The 25,000-nt window shown below is 41.4% G+C and overlaps 1 protein-coding gene across 3 annotated transcripts in view; it reads right to left on the bottom strand.

Annotated features, from left to right (window-relative positions):
• Positions 1 to 5,042: 5,042 nt before the first annotated feature.
• Positions 5,043 to 25,000, bottom strand: part of IL1RL1 (interleukin 1 receptor like 1) — a 166,452-nt gene continuing 146,494 nt past the window's right edge. The window contains exons 1-11 of one of the 3 annotated variants that reach the window (XM_049856392.1): positions 23,365 to 23,431; positions 22,347 to 22,503; positions 21,724 to 21,934; positions 19,983 to 20,157; positions 19,727 to 19,889; positions 18,313 to 18,384; positions 16,207 to 16,348; positions 15,969 to 16,114; positions 10,008 to 10,154; positions 8,848 to 9,012; positions 5,043 to 5,889 (exon numbers count right to left, since the gene is read on the bottom strand). In XM_049856392.1, coding sequence (XP_049712349.1) covers positions 5,510 to 5,889; positions 8,848 to 9,012; positions 10,008 to 10,154; positions 15,969 to 16,114; positions 16,207 to 16,348; positions 18,313 to 18,384; positions 19,727 to 19,889; positions 19,983 to 20,157; positions 21,724 to 21,934; positions 22,347 to 22,407 — 1,662 coding nt within the window. In that variant the 5' untranslated portion in view covers positions 22,408 to 22,503; positions 23,365 to 23,431 and the 3' untranslated portion in view covers positions 5,043 to 5,509. Of the gene's footprint in view, positions 5,890 to 8,847; positions 9,013 to 10,007; positions 10,155 to 15,968; positions 16,115 to 16,206; positions 16,349 to 18,312; positions 18,385 to 19,726; positions 19,890 to 19,982; positions 20,158 to 21,723; positions 21,935 to 22,346; positions 22,504 to 23,364; positions 23,432 to 25,000 lie in introns of those variants that run through there. The other 2 variants (XM_049856391.1, XM_049856390.1) reach the window with 2 other exon arrangements.

A 25,000-nucleotide genomic window follows, 5' to 3' on the forward strand; every position in this document is an offset into this window, starting at 1 on the left:
AATACATAAGAAACATATACGCATTATGAATATAAAGAAAAACAACACAATTTAAAAGTGGGGAAAAGATTTTAACTTCACCGAAGATACATAAATGGCTAATAACCAAAAAAAAAGAAAAAAACAAAAAAAACGTTGCCATCAAGTCGATTCTGACTCATAGCAACCCTATAGGACAGAGTAGAACTGCCCTCTCGTTTCCAAGGAGTGGAAGGATTTAAACTGCCGACCTTTTGGTTAGCAGCCAAATGCTTTAACCACTGGCTCCACCAGGGTTCCAAATAGCTAATAAGAACTTGAAAAAAAAAAAAAAAAAAAAAGCTCAATATCATTAATTGTCAGGGAACTGCACGTAAAACCCACAATGAGGTTCACTTAAAGCCCATTTAAATGGCTAAAACAATAAGAAATCTGACAAGACCACTCATATTTGTGAGAATGTGGAGCAATAGAATTCTCATGTGTAGACGGTGGGAAGGTAAAATGGTAGAGATATTTTGCAAAACAATTTGTCCATTTCTTAAAAGGTTAAACACACATCTACCCAATGACCACTTCTAGGTAGTGAACCAAAAGAAAGAGCACATTTACAAGAGTGTTCAAATCGGCTGTATTCACGATAGCCGCAAATAAGAAACCACTCTATGTCCATCAACGGGAAAGTGATTAAATGAATTGCTGTATAGCCGTACAATGGGATACAGCTGAGGAACATGATGGACCCCGCTATTGAAAAAGCAAAACATGACTGAATTGCAAAAACTTTGTGTCATGTGAAAGTAGCCAGACATAATGCTGTATAGCTCCATTGACGGGAATTTCAAGATCTGACAAAAGTCACCTCTTTCTAATTCCATAGAAATCAGAACATTATTTCCTACTGGGATGGCGAAGGGACTGACTGGGGAGTGACAAGGGGTGTTTTTGGGGTCACGGGAATATTTCTGTCTTATTTTGGGTGATAATTACACAGGTGTATGCAATTGTCAAAACTCATGGAACTCTTAGGACCTGCTTTTTATTCTATGCAAATTTGACTCAAATGAAAATAATTGTGTGTGTATGTATAATTCACAGGAATTTTTACCATGATCAACAAGTTCTGGCCAAATTAACTGTCTTCACATTACCTTGTGTGGTAGCTGAAGCATTGGTGTGCAGATGAAGAACCCGAGAGGGCTTAGTCGTGGTGCTGGCGGGAGAAGCCAGGTCTTCCTGGCCTCACTATGAGAAAGCAGCTTGAAATCACAGGATTGGAGCTAAAAAAGCAGTTGAGCTCAGATTCTCCATCCTCCCATTTTCATTTGCCAAAACTGAGGCCCAGAGAGCTCAGGTGAGTTGGAAAGTGGTGTGCAAATTTAGGAAAAGGAGTGATGGAGGAAAGAGCCCAGGCATGTCAGAGCTCAGCTTCACTGAGGCCTGGCCTCTGTGCGTTCTCTGAACTGCCTCCTTATTCCCCGCAGATCCTCTTCTTCTAAGTTCCCACTGTAAAGCCCTTCAGGGCAAGGACTTCATATAGTCCTTTAGGGTACCCGTGGCACTCCTTCTGCCTGGGAATCTACTTCTGAAAATTACCCAGTAGAAACCCTAAATGGATTGCAACAGAATATTATCGATATAGGGCTGGAAGATGAACCTCCTAGGCTGAATTTAAAAAAAAAAACCCACTGCCTTGGAGTTGATTCCAACTCATAGCGACCCTGTATGAGTCTCGGCTGAATGGCACTCAAAATACACAGTGGCCACAACAATGGACTTGAGCACACCAACCATCATGAAGATGGAGCAGGACCAGGCAACACTTCGTTCTGTTTTACAAGTCGTTGCCATGAGTTGGAGCTCTCTCCACAGCAACGAACAACAACTAATGTTTGTCAAATACTTTCAAAGAAGCTCACAACATAGCCAGTTAAAAATACATTGAAAAATAAGAGACACGGGGCAAATCAGAAACAAAGGTATTACGTAGCCAGGAACGGGAGAGTCCATGTTACTGTATATAGTAACATATACTGTATATATAGTTGCCCTATATACTAACTGTAGAAATATCCTAAACCTGGCTTTCATGCTTCCAAGTAGATAATAAAATCAGTTCCAAAATTTGCTATATTCATAAATCAAAAACACACCAGTCAGTCTAAGCGGCTGGGGAAACTGAGGCCGGGGACAGTGTACTCTTAGAGGTTCTCATTGAGAAAGGTCACTGGGTATAATCAACGCTACAATCAACACAGTGAACTTTCAGAGTAATAACTGTTGCCATTTATTGACTCTTTACTTTGGTACAAATACTTTATATGCTTTTTTTTTTTTTTAAGCACAGAAACCCAAAGAGCTTGGTAATATACCCATTTTACAGTAAGAAAACTAAGGTTCATAGACATGAGTAAATTGCTGCCTTAGTTTCCTAGGGCCGCCGTAACAGAAATGCCCCAAGTGGGTGACTTCAGAGCACAGGAATTTATTTTCACGCAGTTGAGGAAGCTGAAAGTCTGAATTCAGGGCATCGGCTCTAGAGGGAGAGCCCTGGTGGCCCCGTGGTTAAGAGCTCGGCTGCTAACCAAAAGGTCAGCAGTTCGAATCTACCAGCTGCTCCTTGGAAACCTTGTGGGGCAGCTCTACTCTGTCCTCTAGGGTCACTGTGAGTCAGGATCGACTCTGCAGCAACAGGTTTGGTTTTGGTTTTGGCTCACTCCAGGGGAAGGCTCTCGCTCTGCTGGCTCTGGGAGAAGATCCTTGTCCCTTCCGGCATTCCTCCATTCCTTGGTGGTCATCACATGGTATCTATGTTCCTTGCTTGTCTCTATGTCTGTGCTGCTCCTTATAACTCAGAAGTGATTAGGTTTAAGACACATCCTACACTGATAGGGCCTCATTAACATAACCAACTCTATTCCCAAAAGAAATTACATCTACCGGTATTAAAAAAAAAAAAAAACACCTGTTGTGGTCAAGTCAATTCCAACTTACAGCAACCCTGTAGGACAGAGTAGAACTGCCCCTAAAGGTTTCCGAGGAGCAGCTGATGGATTCAAACTGCCGACCTTTTGGTTAGAAGCTAAACTCTTAACTACTATGCCACCAGGGCTCTACAGGTATAGGTGTTAGGATTCCAACACATATTCTAGGGAGACACGATTCAATCCACAACACTTGCCAGTGGTCACACAGCTGATTGGTAGCAGAGGCTGACTTGGAAATAAAGTTGTCTGATTCCAAATTCTATACCGGGAACCAATCAGCTGAACTACATCCTTTTCAACGGCTAATTCTTTAAGTAACTCAATATAAGCAGATGGCACCACAGGAAAGCACAATAATCTATCAGGGTAAAGTAGCCAGATTTCGCAAATGAAAATACAAGACAAGTTAAATTTGAATTTCAGATTAAATGTTGTTTATCTAAATTCTACTTTGACTGGCATCCTATATTTTATCTGGCAACCCTAATCCAGGGGTATAGATTTAGATTATAGGCCATCTAGACAGATGGGTAAATACAGGTACTTTAGGCAAACCAGAAATATTCCAGAAATACGATTTTTTTCAGTCAAGGCTCTGGAAGGTACTAAATGGCTGCGAGTTCAGAGGTCCTGTCAAGGGTCTGGATTGCAGTGCTCTTCTGTCAGTTAAATATGGAATTAGAGACATTATTAAGCAACTAGCTAAGGGTACAGTCTTCATCCGCTAGTAAAATTTGAGGAGCCAACAGGCCTCCCAGCCTGACAGGACACTCTGCTGAGCTCTGAGACCCACTGAAGGCTGCCTGTGGACCCAGGAGAACATGCTCTCCTTCAGAGAACTGAAGGCTCGGGAGGGGGGGTTGGCTGGGCAACTTGACTTTGGTTTTGCCAAAACAGTTTCTCCAAAATGCCCTACTAATTTCACAGAAACGTTATATCAAATTATGTTGTTTCAGCTTGGGGAAAAAAAAAAAAAACCCTTCTAAATTGGGAGATACACTGATATGGTCTTTGCAGAATTATTTATAATGATGAATATTTAACAACTTCCATAACCAATGGAAACCCTGGAGGTGTAGTGGCTAAGAGCTATGGCTGCTAACCAAAAGGTAGGCAGTTCGAATCCACCAGACGCTCCTTGGAAACCATATGGTACAGTTCTACTCTCTCTGATAGGGTCACTATGAGTCGGAATCGACTCTACAGCAGAGGCCTCATATCCAATAAGAACGGGTAGTTATAATAACTGTGGCACAAGTGTGAGATGGAACATTACGAATATTTTAAAGTGTTAAAAATATTATAATGACACACCAAATGCTTTATATACAAAAATATGTACCGTGTTTGTTGTTAGTTGCAGCCCTCGAGCTGATTCTGACTCGTGGTGACCCCATGTGTGCAGAGCAGAACTGCACTCAATGGGGTTTCCAGCGGCTGTGACACAGTGGTTAAGAACTTGGCTGCTAATCCAAAGGTCGCCAGTTCGAATCCACCAGTGTTTCCTTAGAAACCCTATGGGCAGTTCTACGCTATCCGGTAGGATCTCTATGAGTCAGAATCGACTTGACAGCAATAGGTTTGGTTTTTTGGTTTTTGGTCTTTCAGAAGCTGATTGCCAGGGCTATCTTCCAAGGTACCTTTGAATGGGTTCAAACCGTCAAGCTTTCAGCTAGTTGTCAAGTGCTTAATCACTTGCACCAGCCAGGGTACATATATCATGCAATTCAACTATATAAATGGAATATGCAATTATGAATTAAAATTTAAAAAAAGAAACAGAAGAAAATTTACAAAAATGTTTCAAAGTGGCAATCTCAGGATGGTGGATTTATGAAAGATTAATTTTTTTTTCTTTCACACTTTCTGTTTTTCTGTAATATGCTTCTATCACTTTTATAGTGAAGAAAACATTTCTAAAGAGAATAAAAATAAATGGAAGAAATCTTGGAACTGAAAAAGCTTGATAATAATGGCAACTGGGATTAGGTACTTAAACAAAATCAGCAATTGTGAGACTGTGAGATAAAGCTAAAATATCACATAAGATATAAAAAAATTTTTCAAAAATCTGGGCACTTTGGGAATATGATTCACTACCAATATTCTGCCTGAGGGAACCTGGATGGTCTTCCAGATCACATGAGCATTTACTTCTAAACCTTTTGGTTTGATGTTCAGGGTGTAGATTATTGAAGAGTAATGACGCAAGAATGAGAACGAGAAAGGGACAGAGATGTGAGAAGAGAGTGTAGTGAAAAGAGCCTCCACTGGAATGGAGAAAAAGGAGCAAAGTGAGAAACAGAAGGAGATGGGAGACATGGAGGGAAAGGAGGGATTGTAGATAAAATCTGGGAGCATTTGGCATCCGCCCAGAATCAGGAACATGGACGTGTACACTAAATGAACCCTAAGGCCTGAATACCCCTCACACTGTTACGTCGTCAGGCCTCAGCTTCCAATGTCTAGTATAATGGCATAATCCAGCTGGGAGAGGTCAGGAGATACCTAAACTTAGACATACTGGCACAGCAAGGCAAGCATTACTGTCTCTGGGCAATCAAGGAAACTGAAGTCTTTTTAGGGAGTTTGTTTGGCACAGGCATCTGGTACCTCACATGCTTCCAGAATTTGGAATTCAGGGACCATTTGTTGGCATCATGGTCTTCCCTCCACTTGATGGTGCCCTGCACCTTCATAAGGTGCTTGAGAGACTCTTGAAACTTCCCAAACTGCAGTCCAGCTTGTTCACTGGGAGCCTCCATTTCAATAAGAATCACCTTAGAGTTGTTCTGAATGAGGGCATTATGCAAGGCCACCTCCTGCTCATAGGCAAACTCCTGGCTGTGCATGACCTGTGGAGTCAGGATAAAAATGTACCTCCTGCTCTTCTGTATGTTGGTCTCCACTGCAGTGGCCACATCTAGTAATGAAAGAAGAGGGGAGGGTTTTCTGTTGTTTCTTTTTTAAATGCAATACTTTGATCATTGATCAATACTGAACTTTTTAAAAATTATTATTCTTATATTCTGGTGTAAGAATCTGACGCGGTTCAATTCGCTTATTCAGAAAAGTGGAAATGTGCTTGGATGGAAAAGCCATTGAGTTCTTAAGCCTTTCACAATGAGCGTATCAGCCCCAATACCCTCTTCTTTCCCCTATAGATCCGACCAAACCAAACCCACTGCCTTGGAGTCGATTCCGACTCATCGCGACCCCATAGGGTTTCCGAGGCCGTAAATCTCTATGGAGGCACACTGCCAAATCTTTCTCCCCTAGAGCCGCTGGTGATTCTGAAGCAAGCACCAACCTTTCTTCTAAGTAAAACAGACAGTCTTTCAAACTAAAAGGGGGTTTACAGACAATTACCTTATCATTTCACGAGAGACTTAGAATTCAGGTCCATTAGCTACCTATGACCTGTTTAGGAGATTGGCTTACATGTTTTAAAGGGGCTCAGAACTCTAACTCTTAAATTGACGAGCAGAAATATAGAAACCCTATGAACTGAACAAAGTCATTAGGGAAGTTCTGGACCCACTTCACCCCATAATGCTCTCTATTTTACGAACGAATTTGGTCCAGACTAGAAAAAACTTAAAGAAGACTGGATCCCCTTTCCAAGTCAGTGTTTATGGAACATCAACCCAGTCAATGGTGATTCCGTATTAGTTTCTGGATGCAGTTACAAAGAGCACATAAAACACCCAGCGCTTACTGCAAACAGGCTAAAGCCTGGTTAAGGAAACACAACCAAAACAAAACAACTCAAGATATGCTTATACAGTGGTAGCTAAAAGACTGCAATATATATACTCTGAAATAAGGGAATAAATGCTAATTAGTGGCAGATACAGACTTTGTGTCAGTCAGGACTGTCACAGAAAACTTGGCATACTCAAAGGAACTGACAAAAGAGAGTTTAATGAAAGGACAATTCATAAAAGATGTGGAATTGGAATTAAGGGACCAGCAAGTATCAGCAACAAATGATGTAGAAATCAACAAGAGGTGATGCAGCACGCCACAGCTAGCAGCAACAGGGAGCTGTTACCACTCTCCCGGCCTGTATGAGGAGGGCCAACTGACAAGAGCTGTCCTAGCAACTGACAGGGAGGAGGCAGAGAACTATATCTCGCCTTCTGTTCTCCTGCCAGTGCCTGTCATTGGCCAAACTCAGCCTGGAGCAGAGAGCAAGGGGGCCGGTCAATGCACTCTGTGATGATCAGCTGCCAAGGGCCACTGGAAGGAGCAAAGAGCAGAGTGGATTCAGAAGGGTAGATAGGAGATAAGTAGCATGGGAAAGCATACATAAAACTAGCACTGCAAGCCAGCAGAAGCTTGAACATCAGAGAGCATCTTCAATTTTGTTTGGGAGAGGTGTGACTAAATTAGATTGATGGACCTGTCAAAGAATAGATGAAAAGACTGCAACCTTTCAAGAAAGGCTGCACATGGTTTGAAGTAGCACATGGTTTGACGTCACAAATCATAGTAGTCTTTGCAGTTCTAAAGGAAAAATGTTCCACAGCATAAAACGCATTTCAGCACCATTGGTCATGACTCTCCAGCTGTGTGGGTAGCCAATGGGAAGAGATGGGGAAGGAGAGAGCCTCCAGAGCAAAACTGGATTATATTCTCCTGAATTTTACATTGTATAAATCTCTCAAGCCATTACTGTTGTTGTGTGCCATCAAGTAGTTTCCAACTCATAGCAACCCTATATGACAGAAGAGAACTGCCCCATAGAGTTTCCTAGGCTGTCATCTTTACAGGAGCAGGCTACCAGATCTTTTCTCCCGTGTAGCGGCTGGTGAGTTTGAACCACCAACCCTTTGGTTAGCTCTAGAGAGCTTAACTCTTGCACTACCAGGACTCCCCAAGTAATTACTAGGTGACTAAGAAAAAAACAGTTGTGGTCAAGTAGATTTCGACTTGTGGTGACCCCATACGTGCAGAGCAGAACCACTTTATTGGGTTTTCAGGAAGTGACGCTTCAAAATTAGATAGTCACGCCTTTCTTCCAGGGTGCCTCTGGGAGGGTTCAAACTGCCAACCTTTCGGTTAGTATTTGAGTGCTTAACCATCTGTATAACCCAGGGCTCAGACTAGGCAACTAAGTACCCCAGGATAAAATAAATCCTTATGTTGTGTGTAACTTTAAATCTACAGGCATTTGAATTCCTCTTTCCAGTCGGAATGCCATGTTAAATTCGGTTTCCTCCACATTTATTTCACAGGACATTTGCTCAAATGTCCCTGCCCTTGGACACTCCAAACCCTTCCTGGTCTCTGAGGAATTAGAGTTACAATGAAGTTTCAAAGGCGCCTGACACGAATGCAGAGGAAGGAGAAAAATAGCTACTGAAATGACTAGAATGATGACAAAACTTTCAAACATGCCTGAAATCAGCTGAGAGTATTAAGAAACAGAAGTCACTTGTTCTTGTGAGAGAATAAATTGGCAAATTTTTCACCAATATAAAGACTCTTGGAGTCCTCTGAAATATTTTAGCCAATGCTTACAGTTATTAGAACAAGATTCTTTAAATCTTAGGCCCTTCAGACCTTCTAGAGAGAATTATGAAATGGCAGGGATGCTAGTCAAGGACACGGGTGTAAGGAGGGGCAGTGCCTGTTAATGGTGTAGCAAAGGACACCTCGCTTTGCACATCACAGACACTGCTATGAAGACCTCATGACCAGGGTGGAGATGGGAGTGGGGGGAGCAAAGAGTAAGTGTCTCCTTCTTCTGGAGAAATATTTAGGTCTGGGATAGAAAAAAAATGCAATCCCTTAGCCAATGCATAGATAAAGTCTCCTATCTCTTATGGCTCTGATAAACATGAATTTTGTCCCTGACATACCCTGATAGCTTTACCTTCTCCCGGTAGCAGGTCTCGCCCATAAATGCATAAGGTATATCCACATTTATTTTCCAGAACATCAGGCAGAATCTGGTGAACAAAGTTCTCCACAGAACTGGCCTCCTCAGGCCTACTGTAGTCTCGTGGATAGATAACATAAGCATCATAGATCTTTCCATCTGAAAGTGAAAACAAGAAGTGAAACTGCATTACTTGGGTCTAAAACACACTTAATTTACTCTCAGCAGACATGCCTCACTGAGTTTTATGGTTCTTAGTGAAGGCACCTGGTCCTCCAATTTTTCTAGAATCAAGATACTATGACAATCCACTGCCACGAGACGTGGCAAGAAAATCACAATCTTAATCCCAAAGTTCTCTTCCTTTTTACTGCCTCAGACTGAATGACATTGCGTGATCGAGAACAGGTGAGAGGCTGTAGAGTTTAATACAAACCAAATGGCAAAGCGTGAAATAATTGATGAATATTTACGGTCATGGAGAAGGTGCCTTTTGCTGCTGGCTAGATCTCAGTTTCTTCCATTTTCCCCATACTTCCCCTGGGGAAGTAAAAATGATAATGGCTAATAGTGGCAAGGGAGTGGAAATTTTTAAGAAATCTGAATTTCCCACAAATCAATTAGCTCCTATTGGAAGTAGCAGATGGAAAAATGTAGCACGTATTTGCTGACAAAGGAAAGAATGGTGATCATATTGAGCAGCAGAGCAGCCTCCCTCAGCATGTATACTCATGGGCATAGGTAAGACTTTGTATAGGGTAGAGTTTCTGGTAAAATACACCCGTATTCTGATGGATCCATCTACCCTGCTCACGTCTGGAAAGCAGGAACGATTTTGTTCATGTTTTTAATTGCACAAAGCTTCACCAAAACACACTTTCCAAAATATTTAAAACTTCCTGAGCTTCGGGCAGATTCTCTTCTTGGGAATGTGTTATGAACAGTTACTGGGGAGTTTTAAGCTATTGAGATGAATCTCAGGACCAAAGGGCACAATGCGGCAGAATGGAAAATGGCCTCTGAGTAGACTCAAAAAAGATTCATTGATGATACGTTAACAAGCAGCATTAGCTATTAAGAGATTAATAGACAAATAACCAAAAGTCATTATGAGACTTTTTCTTTTGGAGAGTGCCTTGAAATCGACCACCTACCACTCCTAGTTTTGTAAGGTCTCACTGTGTCTCTCCAGAGCAGAGTAAAGTCAATCCAGAACACTTTCAGCAGTATTGCCGAGACGCTGACCAGCACCAACAGTACACTAAATCCTGCAGCCGTGTAGTAGGTGCTTTGATGACCAACTATTCAAAAAATAGGAGAAAAATTGTTATTCGTCTCACCAAAATAAGGTAAAAAAAAAAAAAAAAAGCATACGTGTTGGTCTCCATTGCGAGTACAAGAAATTCATCCCCACACGGAATTTTCACAGCCGCTTTTGGAATCAGTAAATTAACATTTATTGAGCCCCTTACTCTGTACAAAAGGAGCCCTGGTGGTGCAATAGTTAAGCACTCAGCTGCCAACTGAAAGGTTGGCACTTTGAACTCACCTGGCAGTTCCACTGGAGAAAGACCTGGTGATCTGCTGCAGTAAAGGTTACAGCCTAGAAAACCCTTGTTAACACCTAACAACAACTCTGTACATGGCACCAGGGTGGCACCAGGACAGGCATTGTAGAAGATCCTAAAGGGCATGAGAGACACTCCCTGCTCAAGTGAGACATAGATACTCATGGAAACTTAACTAAGATGGAGAGTTTTAGCGGTAACAGCTGGCAGAGGCTTTTAGAAGACGACCTCACTCCATGCTGGGTTGGGCAAGGAAGGCTTCCTACAAGAGGAGATCCCTGAAGGATGGGTCGAGCTCAGTTAAATGGAAAGACATAAAGAAACGCACTCCTGACAAGAGAAATTGCTGAGAGCCAACGTGCAGAGCTGGGAGTGTATTTTCTGAAGTAATCTAGTTTGGGAATTAGTGGAAAAGAAATTAGAAAGATGAGTTAGGGCTAGGTTCTATCAAGACTTGAGGAACAACCTAACACATTTCGTGGGGGCATTGAGGAGTTTTGAGCAGGATGCAAACAATGAAAGAACTTTTCAAGCAAGTTCATTCTGATGGTAGTGAAGGTGCGTTTCTGTGGAAACAGACGGCAAGCAGTTGAAGTAGAACGGGACAGGAATTTCAGCACTACTTCCGGTGCGAGATCCGGAGGGCTGGGACTTAAGTGATAATAGGTGAAGAATGGACAGGTCTTGTATGGGGGACATTAAGGAGAAAGAATCGGCAGCTCTTGGGGACTTCTTGTGTCTAAGTGGTTGGTGGCATAGGAAAACCAAACCAAACCCACTGCTGTGGAGTCAATTCTGACTCATAGTGACCCTATAGGACAGAGTAGAAGGAGTTTCCAAGGAGTGCCTAATGGATTCAAACTGCTGACCTTTTGGTTAGCAGCCTTAGGTCTTAACCACTAGGCCACCAGGGTTTCTGGCATAAGAAAGCAGGGAAGAAAAAAGATCCATGAAAGTCTCTAAAGCATATTTCATGGAGAAGTCAGATTACTGGGTTCTGGGCCTGAGACACAGCTCTCACTTTTTTTATGGTAAACGTTATGTAGCCACCACTGAACTTTATCCTGAACTCATTGCTGCACGAAATACGTATACAACATGGTGCCCATCTTCAAGGGCTAGTAGCAGACACATATATGTCAAATGTAAGTACTATAATCATTAGCAATTTTTTCTTCTGTTTACATCTATTTCCCTTTTATAATAATTATCTTAAAAAGAATCCCAATTAAAGATGAAAGTGAGAAGAATCTCAAATGGAATTTGATTATATGTTTCCATTGTTATATTCATCTTAAGTCTTGCAGCGTCGGTGCCCAGTCTTGATGCAGAAAATCACTGGTCCATATGCACAAACATGTTCACCACCCCTAAAATCTCGCCAGCTACCTGAGAATCCAGCACTACGAAATCAACAGTTATCAAGGTCAGCTGACTCAAGGATGGTCAAGGTCAGCTGACTCAAGGATGGTCAAGGTCAGCTGACTCAAGGATGGGCGGGGGGAGACTGAACATTTGAAGAGAGTTTATTTTCTGCACTGTCTTCAGTTTAAATTGTAGTTACTCTCTAGGTGAATCATTTCAAAACAGGATTCCTGTCCAGTTCACTCTTTCTAAATACCTTCTCTGAATGTATGCTGGGAGTCTATATTTCTTGTGGGGATTGTTGTAAGGTAACTACCTGTGGCTGGCTACTTTCAACTATAGGAAAGAAGTTAGTCTAAGACCTTAAAGTAAGTTGAAGTTCAGTATCTTCTTATTGCTAGTTATTTTATAAACACGTAGGTAATTCTTGATGTGATGACTACACCAAATATTTTCTAATACTGTCTATTAACAGAAGAACACTGACTGTCGGAATCCTGACTCTGCCCCTCTGTAACTAAGGCACTTGGTAAGCTATTCAACCTCTCCTTGCCTCAGTTTCTTCATCTATAAAACTAGGATGATATTAACAGTCTCTTCTCCATTGGGTTGTGAGAAAAGAAATGGGAAATTCAATGTAAAGTAGGTAAACCGTGCCTGGTACATAAAAAAAAAAGGTACATAAGCTATAATAAATAAATGTTACACATTTAGTGGAATTGACTAGATGGCAATGGGTTATTATTATAACCATCAAATATTTATTTAATAACATTTAATTAAATGATGGGGACATTGGCCTTTAAGTGATTTCTTAAACTCAAGACAGTTCTGTAATTTCTTTAATTCTGTGATTACAAATAAAAGATTTCATCATGACAATTCAACAGCAGTCACAACATTTTTTCTTTAATTTACACCGTTGTTGAAACAAAAACAGGTTGAAGGAAAACAGGCGAAAGGCAGCAAATACAAATCAAGTAGAAAGAACAAAATCAACATGCACATGTAACATGAAAACGGTTCCAGTGCACAGGTATAAGCAGAGAGTGTTCAGAAAACAGCAGCATAAGCCAAGCTGTGGGGTAAGTGTAACGAGAGCAGCGCTGGATGGGGGTGCAGGCTCCCTCTCTCTCCAGGATCCGACGTGCCCACCACCACCACAAATATTGCCCTCATGTAACGTCTTGACATGCCCCATACACCCTGGAGCAACAAAATAATAACTGGAAGAATCCTGACTGCATAAGAAGCATGATAATACTTAAAATCATCTACCTGAGTCATGATTCTTTTTAGCCACTATTATTTAGTCATATTCTGTTTTATAAAAGCTTACAAGTCAGGAGTTAAAGTAGATATTAAAACAAGAAAAATCCCAAGCAGCCCCTCAGGCAGAGGTGTACAATGACCATATCAGATTGGTGGTCTATTTGCTCCTCATTCCTCATCATTTTTCATCATGTTGTGCCTCTCTGTGTGTTTATCAAATTAATCTAGGCGTATCCCACTTGTGGGTATGAACTGAGAGCTTAACTCTCCCTTTGGCTATTTGACTACTACATGGAGTAAGTTCTGCATAGTTGTAAGGCCAATAAAACGGGTGTAAAAAGAACACAATATGATGTTTTCTCTCAGCTCTTCTTAATGGGATACAATGCTTCATCTAGCAAACAGGATGCCTTTGCATGGAAATACAAAGTGCAAGTGAGGACAAATACAATTTCTCAGGAATGAAATGCTTGTAAAGTTACTTTCGGTGATAGAAGTGCTTGCCAAGGGATACCCAGAGAGCAGCTGGACGAAGCAGCCTTTACTTGTGGGGAGGAGGATTTCATCACTGACATCGTTTAACCTTGTCTGGGTATGGTGAGGATAAAAAGCACAGTGACTTTTTGACAGCTTTATTATTATTTTAAAGTTCTCTATGGACAACGTATCTTTTGTTGCATGCAGGACAGACCACTCGCACCCCTCTGCCTTGGTGCGTGTGAAATGGGACCAGTGGTAATAGTAGCAGCATCAGCACCCGTCTAACTTCGGGGGGATAATGTGAATCAAGATCAGCCCAAGGCTGAACCCTATGAGGTAGAGGTCAGACCTACCTCCACTCTCCAACCTTTTTACCAATTCTGACACCAGTCATCCCTCCCGTGGTACTCTCTTCTCTGCTGGGTTTGATAATCCATTGCAAAGGCCACACAGATCTCACAGACCATACCTACAGTTCACTGGTATATTAAGGAAGTAACAGGCTACCATTCAGGATCAGGATCAACAGGCTACCACTCAGGGTCAGGATCAGGATCAGGAAACACACAATCAAAGTCTCCCTTCTTCAGTGCAGGACAGTTCCCTCAGCCATGCAGGCCTTCTCTAAGCCCTCTGAAAACAAGCTCCTCTTGGCCCCCTCAGGAAAGACCTCTCTGCCTTCAGCCTCCCTGCCATCGTCTCCTACAGGACCCCTTCTGGGCCTGTCACCATCTTCAGTGTTACAGCCCTTGACTCATGTTACAGTTCTTTTAGGAGGTTCCTTGCCTCCTCTCTCTGCTTCTTCTCTCTTGCCTTTTCTCTTTTCTGCTTCTTCCTACTTCCTATCTGAAAAACCTCTGTGGGGTTGGCTGCATATATATACAAACTCCTTGTTAGTTTCAAGGCATAGCCCTCCACCAGGGCCACAAACTGACCAATTCCCTCTCAGTAGCCACAGACACTTCATCTGCATGGTCGACTGACCAATCCCGGCACGGTGAACGCCAATCACAGGGAAGGCAAAAGTATCAAACGGCAGGTTGTTTAGAGCTTACCCAGGAAATGTCAATCAACCTGGACAAAAGTAGCAAACCCTCTGAGGTAGATAAGGAGGGTAAAAGTAACGCCTCAGGGCTTAGGGAGAAAACCTCTCAAGCTGTTTTTCCAAAGAACCGAGGCCAAAGGGCATATAAAGGAATTCATTTCACCACGGTAGGTCATGATTATTTGTGAAGGAAAATGTTGTATTTTAAAATGTAGTGTAATCCATTGAAGAGTAGTGAGTTTAATACTTTTGGCATAGCTATAATATTTTACTGTGTCAGGTTATTCTAAATTCATTAACAGGGCAGCATACTAAATTCAGATGAAACTACAAGGAAGTTATTAAAAATATGACCTTTTCACTTTATGGGGAAAGTTATTCAACTTAGCAAACATAAATACAAAATATTGTTTTGTTGTTATAATTAAGCCTGACAGCTAGAGAAATAGATATGTACAGAAATAATGTGTTATTGATAACTTTGGTGTGCCTTCATTCACTTACTCATTCAACAAATATTTATCTGCCATGTGCCGGGCCCTGCTCTACAGACTGAAGATAAGACGATGGATAAGACACCACCTTTGCCCTCACGGAGCTTACAGTCATGTTGAGCAGACTGTCAAACAGGGGGATGAATCTACCTGTAGAAACAGGATGATACTATAGGGATACATAGAACGAGATTGACCTCAAACTGGTGGTCAAGAATGCCTCCCAAGAAAAGGTGGTACCCAATTAGCATGTTGAAAAACAGACACAATAAAGACATGGGTTGAGCTACCAGAGTTCACATGAGTTCCACCGAAACTTATTATTTTATAAAGTTAAATAATGATAATGCATTTCTTATCATAAAGTAACATCTAAGATTTTCTTCTGAGAATGGGCGGTAGTTAAATACTGCGCCTTCGCATCTATTTTGCCAGCCTCACTAATGAAATATGTGCACACACACACACACACACATTATAAAAGGGGTGAAGAACGAACAAGCACATTCAGAGTTTATTGTTGGTGTGTTTTCTTCCACATACAATGAGACAGGGAGCGAATGAAGTTGAAAAGCAGAAGGATGGTGGAGGGAGAAGTTCAGTGTTCTAGAGAAGCCAGCAGAAGAAGAGGAGGAGGAAGAGAAAGCAATGAAACAGTGGAGAGGGTTGGCCCCACAAACAACGTTTTTCGCCAGAGAAACATGTGAGGACCCAGACTGCAAATGGTCAGTGTGCTCAAGCGGGGAGATACGTTTTATGGGATGGGCCATTTTCCATTGTCTTGATGGTTCCCCTGGATCCAGACTCCAGCATGGTTTTCTCTAAGAAAACAATCCAGCCTACAGTTGATACAGCAAACTCAGGCGACAACACGCTTAAAACATCGCTTACTTGGATTTTTTCTCCTTAGTCTTATGGTGCGTGTTGTCACACCACGCAAGTTCAAAGCCAGACACTCATACTTCAGGGAGAAATCCTCTTCTTTCACATCAGTTATTCTTAAAATCCTTGTTAGACAAGTCAGCTCATCTCTAGAACTAAGAAGGCACTCATTACTTCCAATGCTTACTTTTCAGTAGCCAGTTGTGAGGGAGGGGAAGGGAATGTTTTATCTTTAATATAAAACTACCTTTGACTTTGCACTTGCTCCTGGTGAATTCGTTCTTCACCAAGGTCACTAACGTTGCTTCCGTTAACTTGCCATATGATCAAAGCCAGGAACTGAGGACCTTTTCCCATGCAAGCCGAGCAGGTGATGTTTGCTGTTTTTCCTGGATGGGAAGTAAAGAAATTCACTGATAAAATTAAATTCTGCAAATAGTATTCAGTTTAACTTAATGGGAAAAAAAATTGTTGAACGCCTAATGTGTACCCAGCATTGATTCCCATAGCCTTCTTCGTCTCTAGGGCCTTCATCTTTCTAGGACCTCACTTTGGCTCCTCTCCTTTGAAGCTCAGTTCACATCCCCCTCTCAACTACAGGAGAAACTAACAAGCCAGGCGACTGGCTTTAACAACCCAACATTATCATTTATAATTTCCCTTTACTAAACATTGAATTTTTTTTTTCTAACAGCTGTCTTCCACACCTTTCTTCTCCTACTGAATTCTTTTCATCTCTCCATAAGCTATCCTTGAAGGTAAAACTGCACTTCTGACTTAAGGAGGATTTGGAAGAGGCTCACAAAGCCTGGCCCAGATACACAGATACAACCTTAGTACTTAAGTATCTAGACAAAGCTCTTTCCATCCCAACTCTTAACTTGAGTTGTCCTCCTTTCAGACTTGAAAGTGTAAGAGCTGCCTTCACACCTTGGACATCCATTCAACTAACCCTTGCTGAGTCCTTGGTTTCCTTCAGGAGCTATGTTAAGAGCTAAGCACGTGAAGAGGAATGAGGTGTTCCCAGTCTATTAGGGGTAACGTCATTATAAACAAACAATTAGAACACAAGGCCTTTTAGTGTTCTAATGGAAGTATATAGTTAAGATACATGTACTCTGGGAGTCCCTGGGTGGGCAAAAGTTTAACACACTGGACTGCTAACCAACAGGTTGGCAGTTTGAGTTCATCCAGAGGCACCTTTGAAGAAAGGCCTGGTGATCTATTTCTAAAAAATCAGCTATTGAAAACTCTGTGGAGCACAGTTCTACTCTGACACACGTGGGGTCATTACGAGTCAGAATTGACTTGATGGCAGCTGGTTGGGTTGATGTGTACTCTGACACAGGAGTGCAGACTGAAGGATCCCCACAGAAAACAATGTTGCCACATCATACATACAAATGGTCCCCGTAAGGTTGTGTGAGCAGAAGCTCTGTTCCTCTTCTCTGGTAGAGAAGGAGAGTGGTACAGGGGGATTTTTCAGGGAATGTGATATTTGAAATTAATCTTGGAAGATGAAAAAGAAGACAAACATGGGCCAAAGCAGAGAAAAATGTAGAAAGTACAGTGTGTCGGCATAATGATGAGGTAGTCAGGGCCGGGGGGAGCACAGGGCATGTGAGGGTTAATGGCTGCAGATGGGTGATGAGGGTGGTCAGGACCAGGTCATGAGGGGACTTGTTTTGCATGCTAAGAACTTTTAATTGTAGTGGGAAACCACTAAAGACAGAGATGGAACGCTTTAGAAAGTCTGGGCTCTCATCCTTCTGTCTTTTATTATCTATGACCTTGAGCTTGTCATTGAGCCTCTCTGAGCCTAAGTTTCCTCGAGTGTAAAGTGGAACCATACATTCTTCATGGAGAGAAGTAAGAGTTAAACGAGGTAACACATGTGAAAGCACCATGAATTACAGAGTGCAGTACCAACGTAAACACTTAGTATTCTTGTGACTGGTCAGTATTCATATTAACAAGTGCCCGGGGCAGGCATTGTCACATGTGTCATCTCACTTAATCCTGAAGGTCCACTGTGATAATCCTGGTCCCCTTCTAGTGGAATTTAAGGAATCCTGGTGGGGCAGTGGTTAAGTTCTCAGCTGCTAACCCAAAGGTCAGCAGTTCAAACTCACCAGCTGCTCCGAGGGAGAAAGATTGTGGCAGTCTGCTTTCATAAAGATTACAGCCTTGCAAACCCTATGGGGCAGTTCTACCCTGACCTATAGGGTCACTCTAAGTCAGAATCAACTTGATAGCAATGGGTTTTTTTTTTTTTTTGGTCTAGTGGAATTCAGGCCAGGGATCCTATGGGAGGACCTTTCAGGCAACTTTTACTCATTCTTAAAGTTCTTACCGATTTCTACTTCCTTTGTGCTGTTGGGTAGAGGGGCTCTAATGACTGGAACCAAAGGGAAGGCTCCTCCCTCTTAAATTAAACAGAAAAGGAAATAAAAGTATTAGAAGAGCATTAGATAGTCATCAATATAAAGCTCTATCCTATTTCATATTAATATTTCTCAAATTTTTCTGACAATGACCTCTGGCAACAAACACACACACACGCACACACACATGCGCACACACGCATGCGTGCACAGTCATGCACAATGTATACAGAATACTTTCTCTTGCTACCTATGATGCTGTTTGATATTTTCTATTTTATTCTATATCATTAAAACAAATGCTGATCCAATCCACCAAATTCATTTCATGACCAACTAATTGTTAGAAAAGCACAATTCAGAACAAGCGTAACACCACAGAGAAAAAGATTTCAAAAGCTTCATGAAAACGATAAATGCATGACTACACAGTTCTCTCACTCACAGTTTTTCAGCAGGGTGGCCCAGCCTCAGTGTGAGACAGCGTCTCCTCATTTTAGGTAATTTTAATAGCTGTGGTCATCAAGCTCCAGACCCAAGGGGGACCTTTTGGAGCACGGCTGTTTACATACCTGCATCCCTTGATGCTCATTTATTTCAGGATGGTGTGTGACTGAGGGCCACTGTGGGGGCTGACATTAAATAGTGAAAGACACTGACAGAAATGTGGTCCGGTGATGTGTATTTTACATGTGGGAGCACTGAAAAGCCCCCAACAAATCTTTTCTTCAGCACTGCTTTACGTTAAGAAAGCGGCCACACACCCTGGGCCACTGGTATGTGTGTCTAAATAAGGAGACCCCAATGACACATTACGATTCTGAAGTCTTTCTCCTAAAGGAATTTTTATAGAATTGAAAGTAAATTGAACTTGTTTGCTGTTGTTTTAAGAATGGAATGACCTTCTTGAGGCCACTGATGATGGTGGAGGCACCGCACACCATTGCGTCCCATATAAAGCTTCTTTCTCACTAAACCTCTAATCATTAAAAAATTTAAACACTAAATATTTCTTTTTCTTTGTGCAGAACCTCTGACACTATATTAAGGAAACGGGTGGCTGCTCTTGCTCTCCAAATTGTTCTACTGCCTTTCAAAATAAGTAAATTGAGTTGGCATGGAACTCTCCCTACCTCTAAAAAACTAAGTCGTAGAGGAAAAAGTCAACGTGGCCTTGGATTGGCAGCATAGTCTTCCTCTGTGTTATACCCTGATAGTGCGTTTAAAAAGAACTACTTCCACCAGAGTAGAGACTGTGTCAGATAAAACAGAGCAGGAGAAATAGCAGGGAGAAGTACGAAGTGCCGAAAAATCGAGAAGGGCAAAATTCTTCCCACATTATCTTTGCTCGAAGACTCTGTTTTGTTAAATTCAGTAGCTTACCTCCAATTCTTAGGGTTCTGGTTGCCGTCACTGTGTAATTGACTCCGTTTTCATTGTGTATCAACTTACATGTATAGTCACCTGCATCACCGCTGTTTGTGTTGTTAATGAGCAAATATGACTCAAATCTGTAGTACCTTTGCCCTTGGAGAGCTTTACAATCCTGAAATGAAAAAGCCCATTCCATATTCAGTCATTCTTTACTTGCAAGCTTAAGTGTGTAATTTCCATTTATTTCTTCAAAAGTTCTCTTTACCTTAAACCAATCAAGGGGTGCTGTCCAATTGTAATACTCCGTTGTAGGACAAAATATTTGGGATCGTTTTTGTGTCCCAGTTACTGTTGAATACATCAGGTAATCAGGAAGATTGCAACCTGGTTGCTTTTTATATATTGTGAGGTTCACAGATCTGGTCCAACTGGAGGTGGGGCTGTCAAAACAAGTGAGACAATTTTTTAAAAAGCCACCTAACATTTATGAAAAAACTAACTGAATCAACTCTAGCCTTTGTTTAATTTTGCTTCTCATCTTAAAGCAAAGATATATCGTGGTCATCTTCTTATTTACACATGATCATTAAAGTTTAGAGTTTCAAATACTTTCTTGTTACTTTTGTGATAAAACATAAACCCCATGGTAGCCCTGAAAGTGATTCTCCGATCATTTCTTCAAGCTGTAGTACCACAAACACAATGTAACAAAGATAAGCACCAGTTATTGAGAGTTCGCTATGTACCAGTCATGGCGCTAAGTACTTTTCATACATTGCCTCATTTTTTTCTCACAACAACCCTTTAAGATAGATTACATTTATTTTACAGATGAAGAAACTGAAGGGGTAAAGGGTTCACTCGCCAGCATCACACAGCTAACTAATATCAGAGCATAAATTTGAAACCTAAACTTGTCTGACCTCAGAACCTGGGCATTCAACTAGTACTGCCTTTTGGTGTAGTTCATCTGATATTTTGTGTGTGCCAAATACGGGCACAAAATCCAAACATTTAGTATGGGCACAACATCAAAACGTTTAACAATTTACAGAAAGGTAATTTGCAGGCACACAATCTCACCTAACCCTCTTTAGCTTCACTCTGAGAAATGGTTAAGGCACTGAGAACTGCCTTTTTTTTTTTTTACCCACCATCAGCTTCCTTGATGGCAAACATCTAGGTAACTATTTTTTGTGCTGGTTTGTTCTTCCAGCCAAAAGTGAGCGACTGCTCTCAATTCTCTTGGTAACTAAGAAAGCTAGGTCTTTTTTTTTTTTTTTCCTAACTAGGCTACAAATTAATCCCTGCAATTATAAATATAAATACAAAAAACAAGAAATCCATTGCCGTCGAGTTGATTCTGACTCATAGCAACCCTATAGCACAGAGTAGAATTGCCCCACATGGTTTCCAGGGAGTGGCTGGTGGATTTGAACTGCTGCTCTTTGGGTTAGCAGCTAAGCTCTTAACCACCGTGCCACTAACCAAAACCAAAACCAAACCGGTTGCCACTGAGTTGATTCCCACTCATAGTGACACTATAGGACAGAGCAGAATTGCCCCATGAGGTTTCCAAGGAGTAGCTGATGGGTTAGAACCACTGACCTTTTGATTACAGCCAAGCTCTTAACCACTGCACCACCAGGGCTAGGGCTCCATAAATGTAAATAAACCAAAAAATCAAACCCTTCGCTGTTGAGTTGATTCCAACTCATCGTGACCCTACAGGACAGAGTAGAACTGCCCACAGAGTTTCCAAGGAGCGGCTGGTGTATTTGAACTGCTGATCTTTTGGTTAGCAGTGGAGCTCTGAACCACTGTGATAATCACCTAAACCCCAACCTGATGGTATTTCTAAACATACTCTTTTGTTCAAATCACCTCATAAATTCAACTGTTCCAGAAAGGACTAGAAAAGGTAGAAAAGTGTGAGGCAGCTGAGATTGTCAACTATTGAAGAAAAGGGGCAGACCCTAAGATTATGGTGGCTGCCCGTATAATACCTTTTGATAATGCAAGTATAAATTCCAGAATCATCGACTTTTGTTGGCAGAAACTTAAGAAAGTTTCTTGAGGCAAATACACGATGTTTCTTCTGGGTGGTAATCCTTTCATTTGTTTTGGGGAAATACCAGTATACAGGGTACTCAGAGCTTGGGTTTTTAGGACATGGCACAATCAAAGCTTCATTTTCCAGGCCCCAGTGTGTCTTAACTGCAAATAAACAATATAAAAAGATCACAGTTTAGAAATTGGTCATGATTTGTGATACATCAACTGGGAAAGAATAAAGAAATGGTTAAGATCTTTTATGAAATAATAGGTACCGCCAGACCGAAGTTCCCAACACAGCTTCGATGGCAGAGCAGCCACACTAAACAAATCGTGTGTCAGTCAACAAATGCCCACACTCCATCTTAAGTCCAGATACTGTGTTAAATTCTATCTGAATATGCAAAATTAAAATTCTGATATATTTGTTATGAAGGATGGCTACATCAAAGCTGAATTTTCTGGTTTACAATTTGGCCGGGAGAGTTGGAAGCAAGCAGCTTCAAACAAGTCATGCATCCTTGGAATGACTTCATTAAAAAATAAGTAAATTTAAGTTGAAAAGCAGACTTACTAAGACGAGCTGTTACAGAATCTAGGAAAAGTGTTAGAATTGCCAAGACCCAAAGTCTCATTGTCAGTTTGTCACAGAAGTGTACGTGTTGGTGATACTCCGGATGAATCAGAGAGGCCTGACGCTGCAGATATCTTCCAGGAGATGGAGGAAGCACCTAAGAGTCATGGTAGGAAAGAGTAGTTAGGAGTGTAGACTACTGAAAAATTAAACCACGCAAAACATTTATCGGCCATAATTTTTACTTGGTCAACACCTCCGAGGAGAATTAATCAGTCAACAAGTATCTACTAAGTACAAACATGTGGGACGGCAGGATTTCAGACATGTATGGTGACATGGATCCCTACTGAATATTTGGGCCATGAAGGTCTCGAAATGGTCGTGCAGTTTCACAATTACATTTCACAATCTCCTGAGAACGTACCAGGAGAAGCTAAATTAAGAGGAACGGAAACAAGTTGATATTTTGGAAAAAAAAATTAAAACCATAAAATTCAACAAGCCCTGGGAAATACAATATTATAATTGCTAATATAAAACCATAGGCATCCCCACAGGCTAGCGAGTACATACATGCACACAGGATACACACACACACAGGCACACACAAACGCAAAGGCAGGCATACAACTAAGTCATCACGAAGCAGCTGCAGAATGAAGGGCAGTGAGGAGCAAAGCACTGGTCACCTAATCACCCTAGAATGTAATCTGACACCACCCCAGCCTGTCCCCAAGAATCCTGAAGGCTTTCTAAGCGTAGCTGAAGGTCTATGAAAAATAATTAATACTTTTCTTTATTCTTTCCACTAAAGAACAATTTAACCATTTTTTTTTTCCTTGAAAAGTCAGGGTAGGGATGGAACCAAGATAGAAACATAGAAATATAAGCATAAATACAACAATCCTGAATCTATTTCCAGAAAGCTCATTTCCTCTAAATGTGAATTGTCAATAGTTTTCTTAGTACATCTATGAGAAAGTTTTTATCACAGGCTTAGATAGTTGATGCTTACCCAAGCTAAGAACAGAAGAGCATGAACTCCAAGTTGATAACGAGTTAGAAACAGTGTCAAGCTCTTCTAGGTCCCTCCTTGTAGACTGTTCACATGGACACGCTCCTTAATTTTAAAGGGGAGATATTCAAAGACACCCCCACAATTTGTCATTCCTCCCGCCCTTAATTTTTTGCTCTGGCTAAAATATATGACTTGTTCAAAAGTACTGATGAGTCATGGAACTAGAATTGTGAACCTTGGTAGATAAATATTTAAACCCGATTATAACATTGAATTACCTCTTTAGAGGAAGTTGCCAAATAATCTCCCCAGGGGTTTAGCATCACTTTCTAAAACTGAAAAATACTTTTTTGTTCTTGCCCTAATCTTGTTGCATTTTTGGTTCTAAATGTTCTTAAAACCACGGCCTGGAGGTTGCCCTTCCATGTAGTCCTTGACACCTAGGCTGGTGGACACTAGTTTGGAAGACTTGCCAGTTTGGGCAGCTTTGCTGGGAAGAGTTTCAAAAGCCAAGACGGGGAGAAAGCAACGAGAATAAGCAGGGTTTCACAGGGGGTGGAAACGCTCTGTTTATGGTCCAGAATTTGACACGGTCTCATCCAAATATGGGTTCCAAACCTTGAGATTTAAACCTTCATTGAGATTCCAATTTGGAAGAAAAAAGGAACTTTTCCTAAGAAATTCAGAGAAATAGAGGGAGGCCGTGAATACTGAAAATAAAAATAAAAAAAAAATTTTTTTTTCTTTTTAAAGAAAATCGTAAGTCTCAACTCTTGGGCTAAATGTAAAATATGACTCTGTTATGAGCAAATGCAGCTTGCTTTTAAAGGTCACCACATTCCAGAAGAAACCAAGGACTATCTTCAGACCAACACAATAATAATATTATAATAGCTATTAAAGGAGCCCTGATGGCGCAGTGGTTAAGTGCTCAGCTGCTAGCTGAAAGGTCAGCGGTTCGAACCCACCAGCAGCTCCACAAGAGAAAGATGTAGCAGTCTGCTTCTGTAGACAGTACAGCTTTGGAAACCCTATGGGGCGGTTCCACTCTGTCCAAATAGGGTCTCTCTGAGTCAGCATCAACTCCACGGCAATGGGTTTGGGCTTATTAAAGGAGCCCTGGTGGCAAAACAGTTAAGCACTTGGTTGCTGACTAAAAGGTAGGTGGTTTGAATCCACTCAGTGGCTCCTTGCGAGAAAGGCCTGGCAATCTGCTTCTATACAGATTCCAGCCAAGAAAACCCTATGAAGCAGTTCTACTCTGTCACATGGAGTCGCTATGAGTTGGAATCAACTCAACAGCACCCAACAAAACCTACGACAGCTTATATAGAACTCACTTATGTGTCAGACACAGTGCCAGGTGATTTACGTTTACTACTCTTCATTTTCACAACCACCCAATGAGGCAGGCGCTGGTGTTACTCTTCCCATTTTATAGATAAGGACACTCAGGCACGACTTGCCCAAATCACACACGAAGAAGTAGAAGCAGAATTTGGAGTCAAGCCAGTTGACACCAAAGACTGAACACCTAATGCCTAAACTATACTGCCTCCAGGTGTGGAAGACGAAGACAGGAGGCGCTGGAAAAGGAGCATTCTGAGTAGAGTTTTTGAGGCCAGTTTCTCAC

This window comes from Elephas maximus, chromosome 17 (assembly GCF_024166365.1).
Source record: "Elephas maximus indicus isolate mEleMax1 chromosome 17, mEleMax1 primary haplotype, whole genome shotgun sequence".
NCBI classification, from domain to species: Eukaryota; Metazoa; Chordata; class Mammalia; order Proboscidea; family Elephantidae; genus Elephas; species Elephas maximus.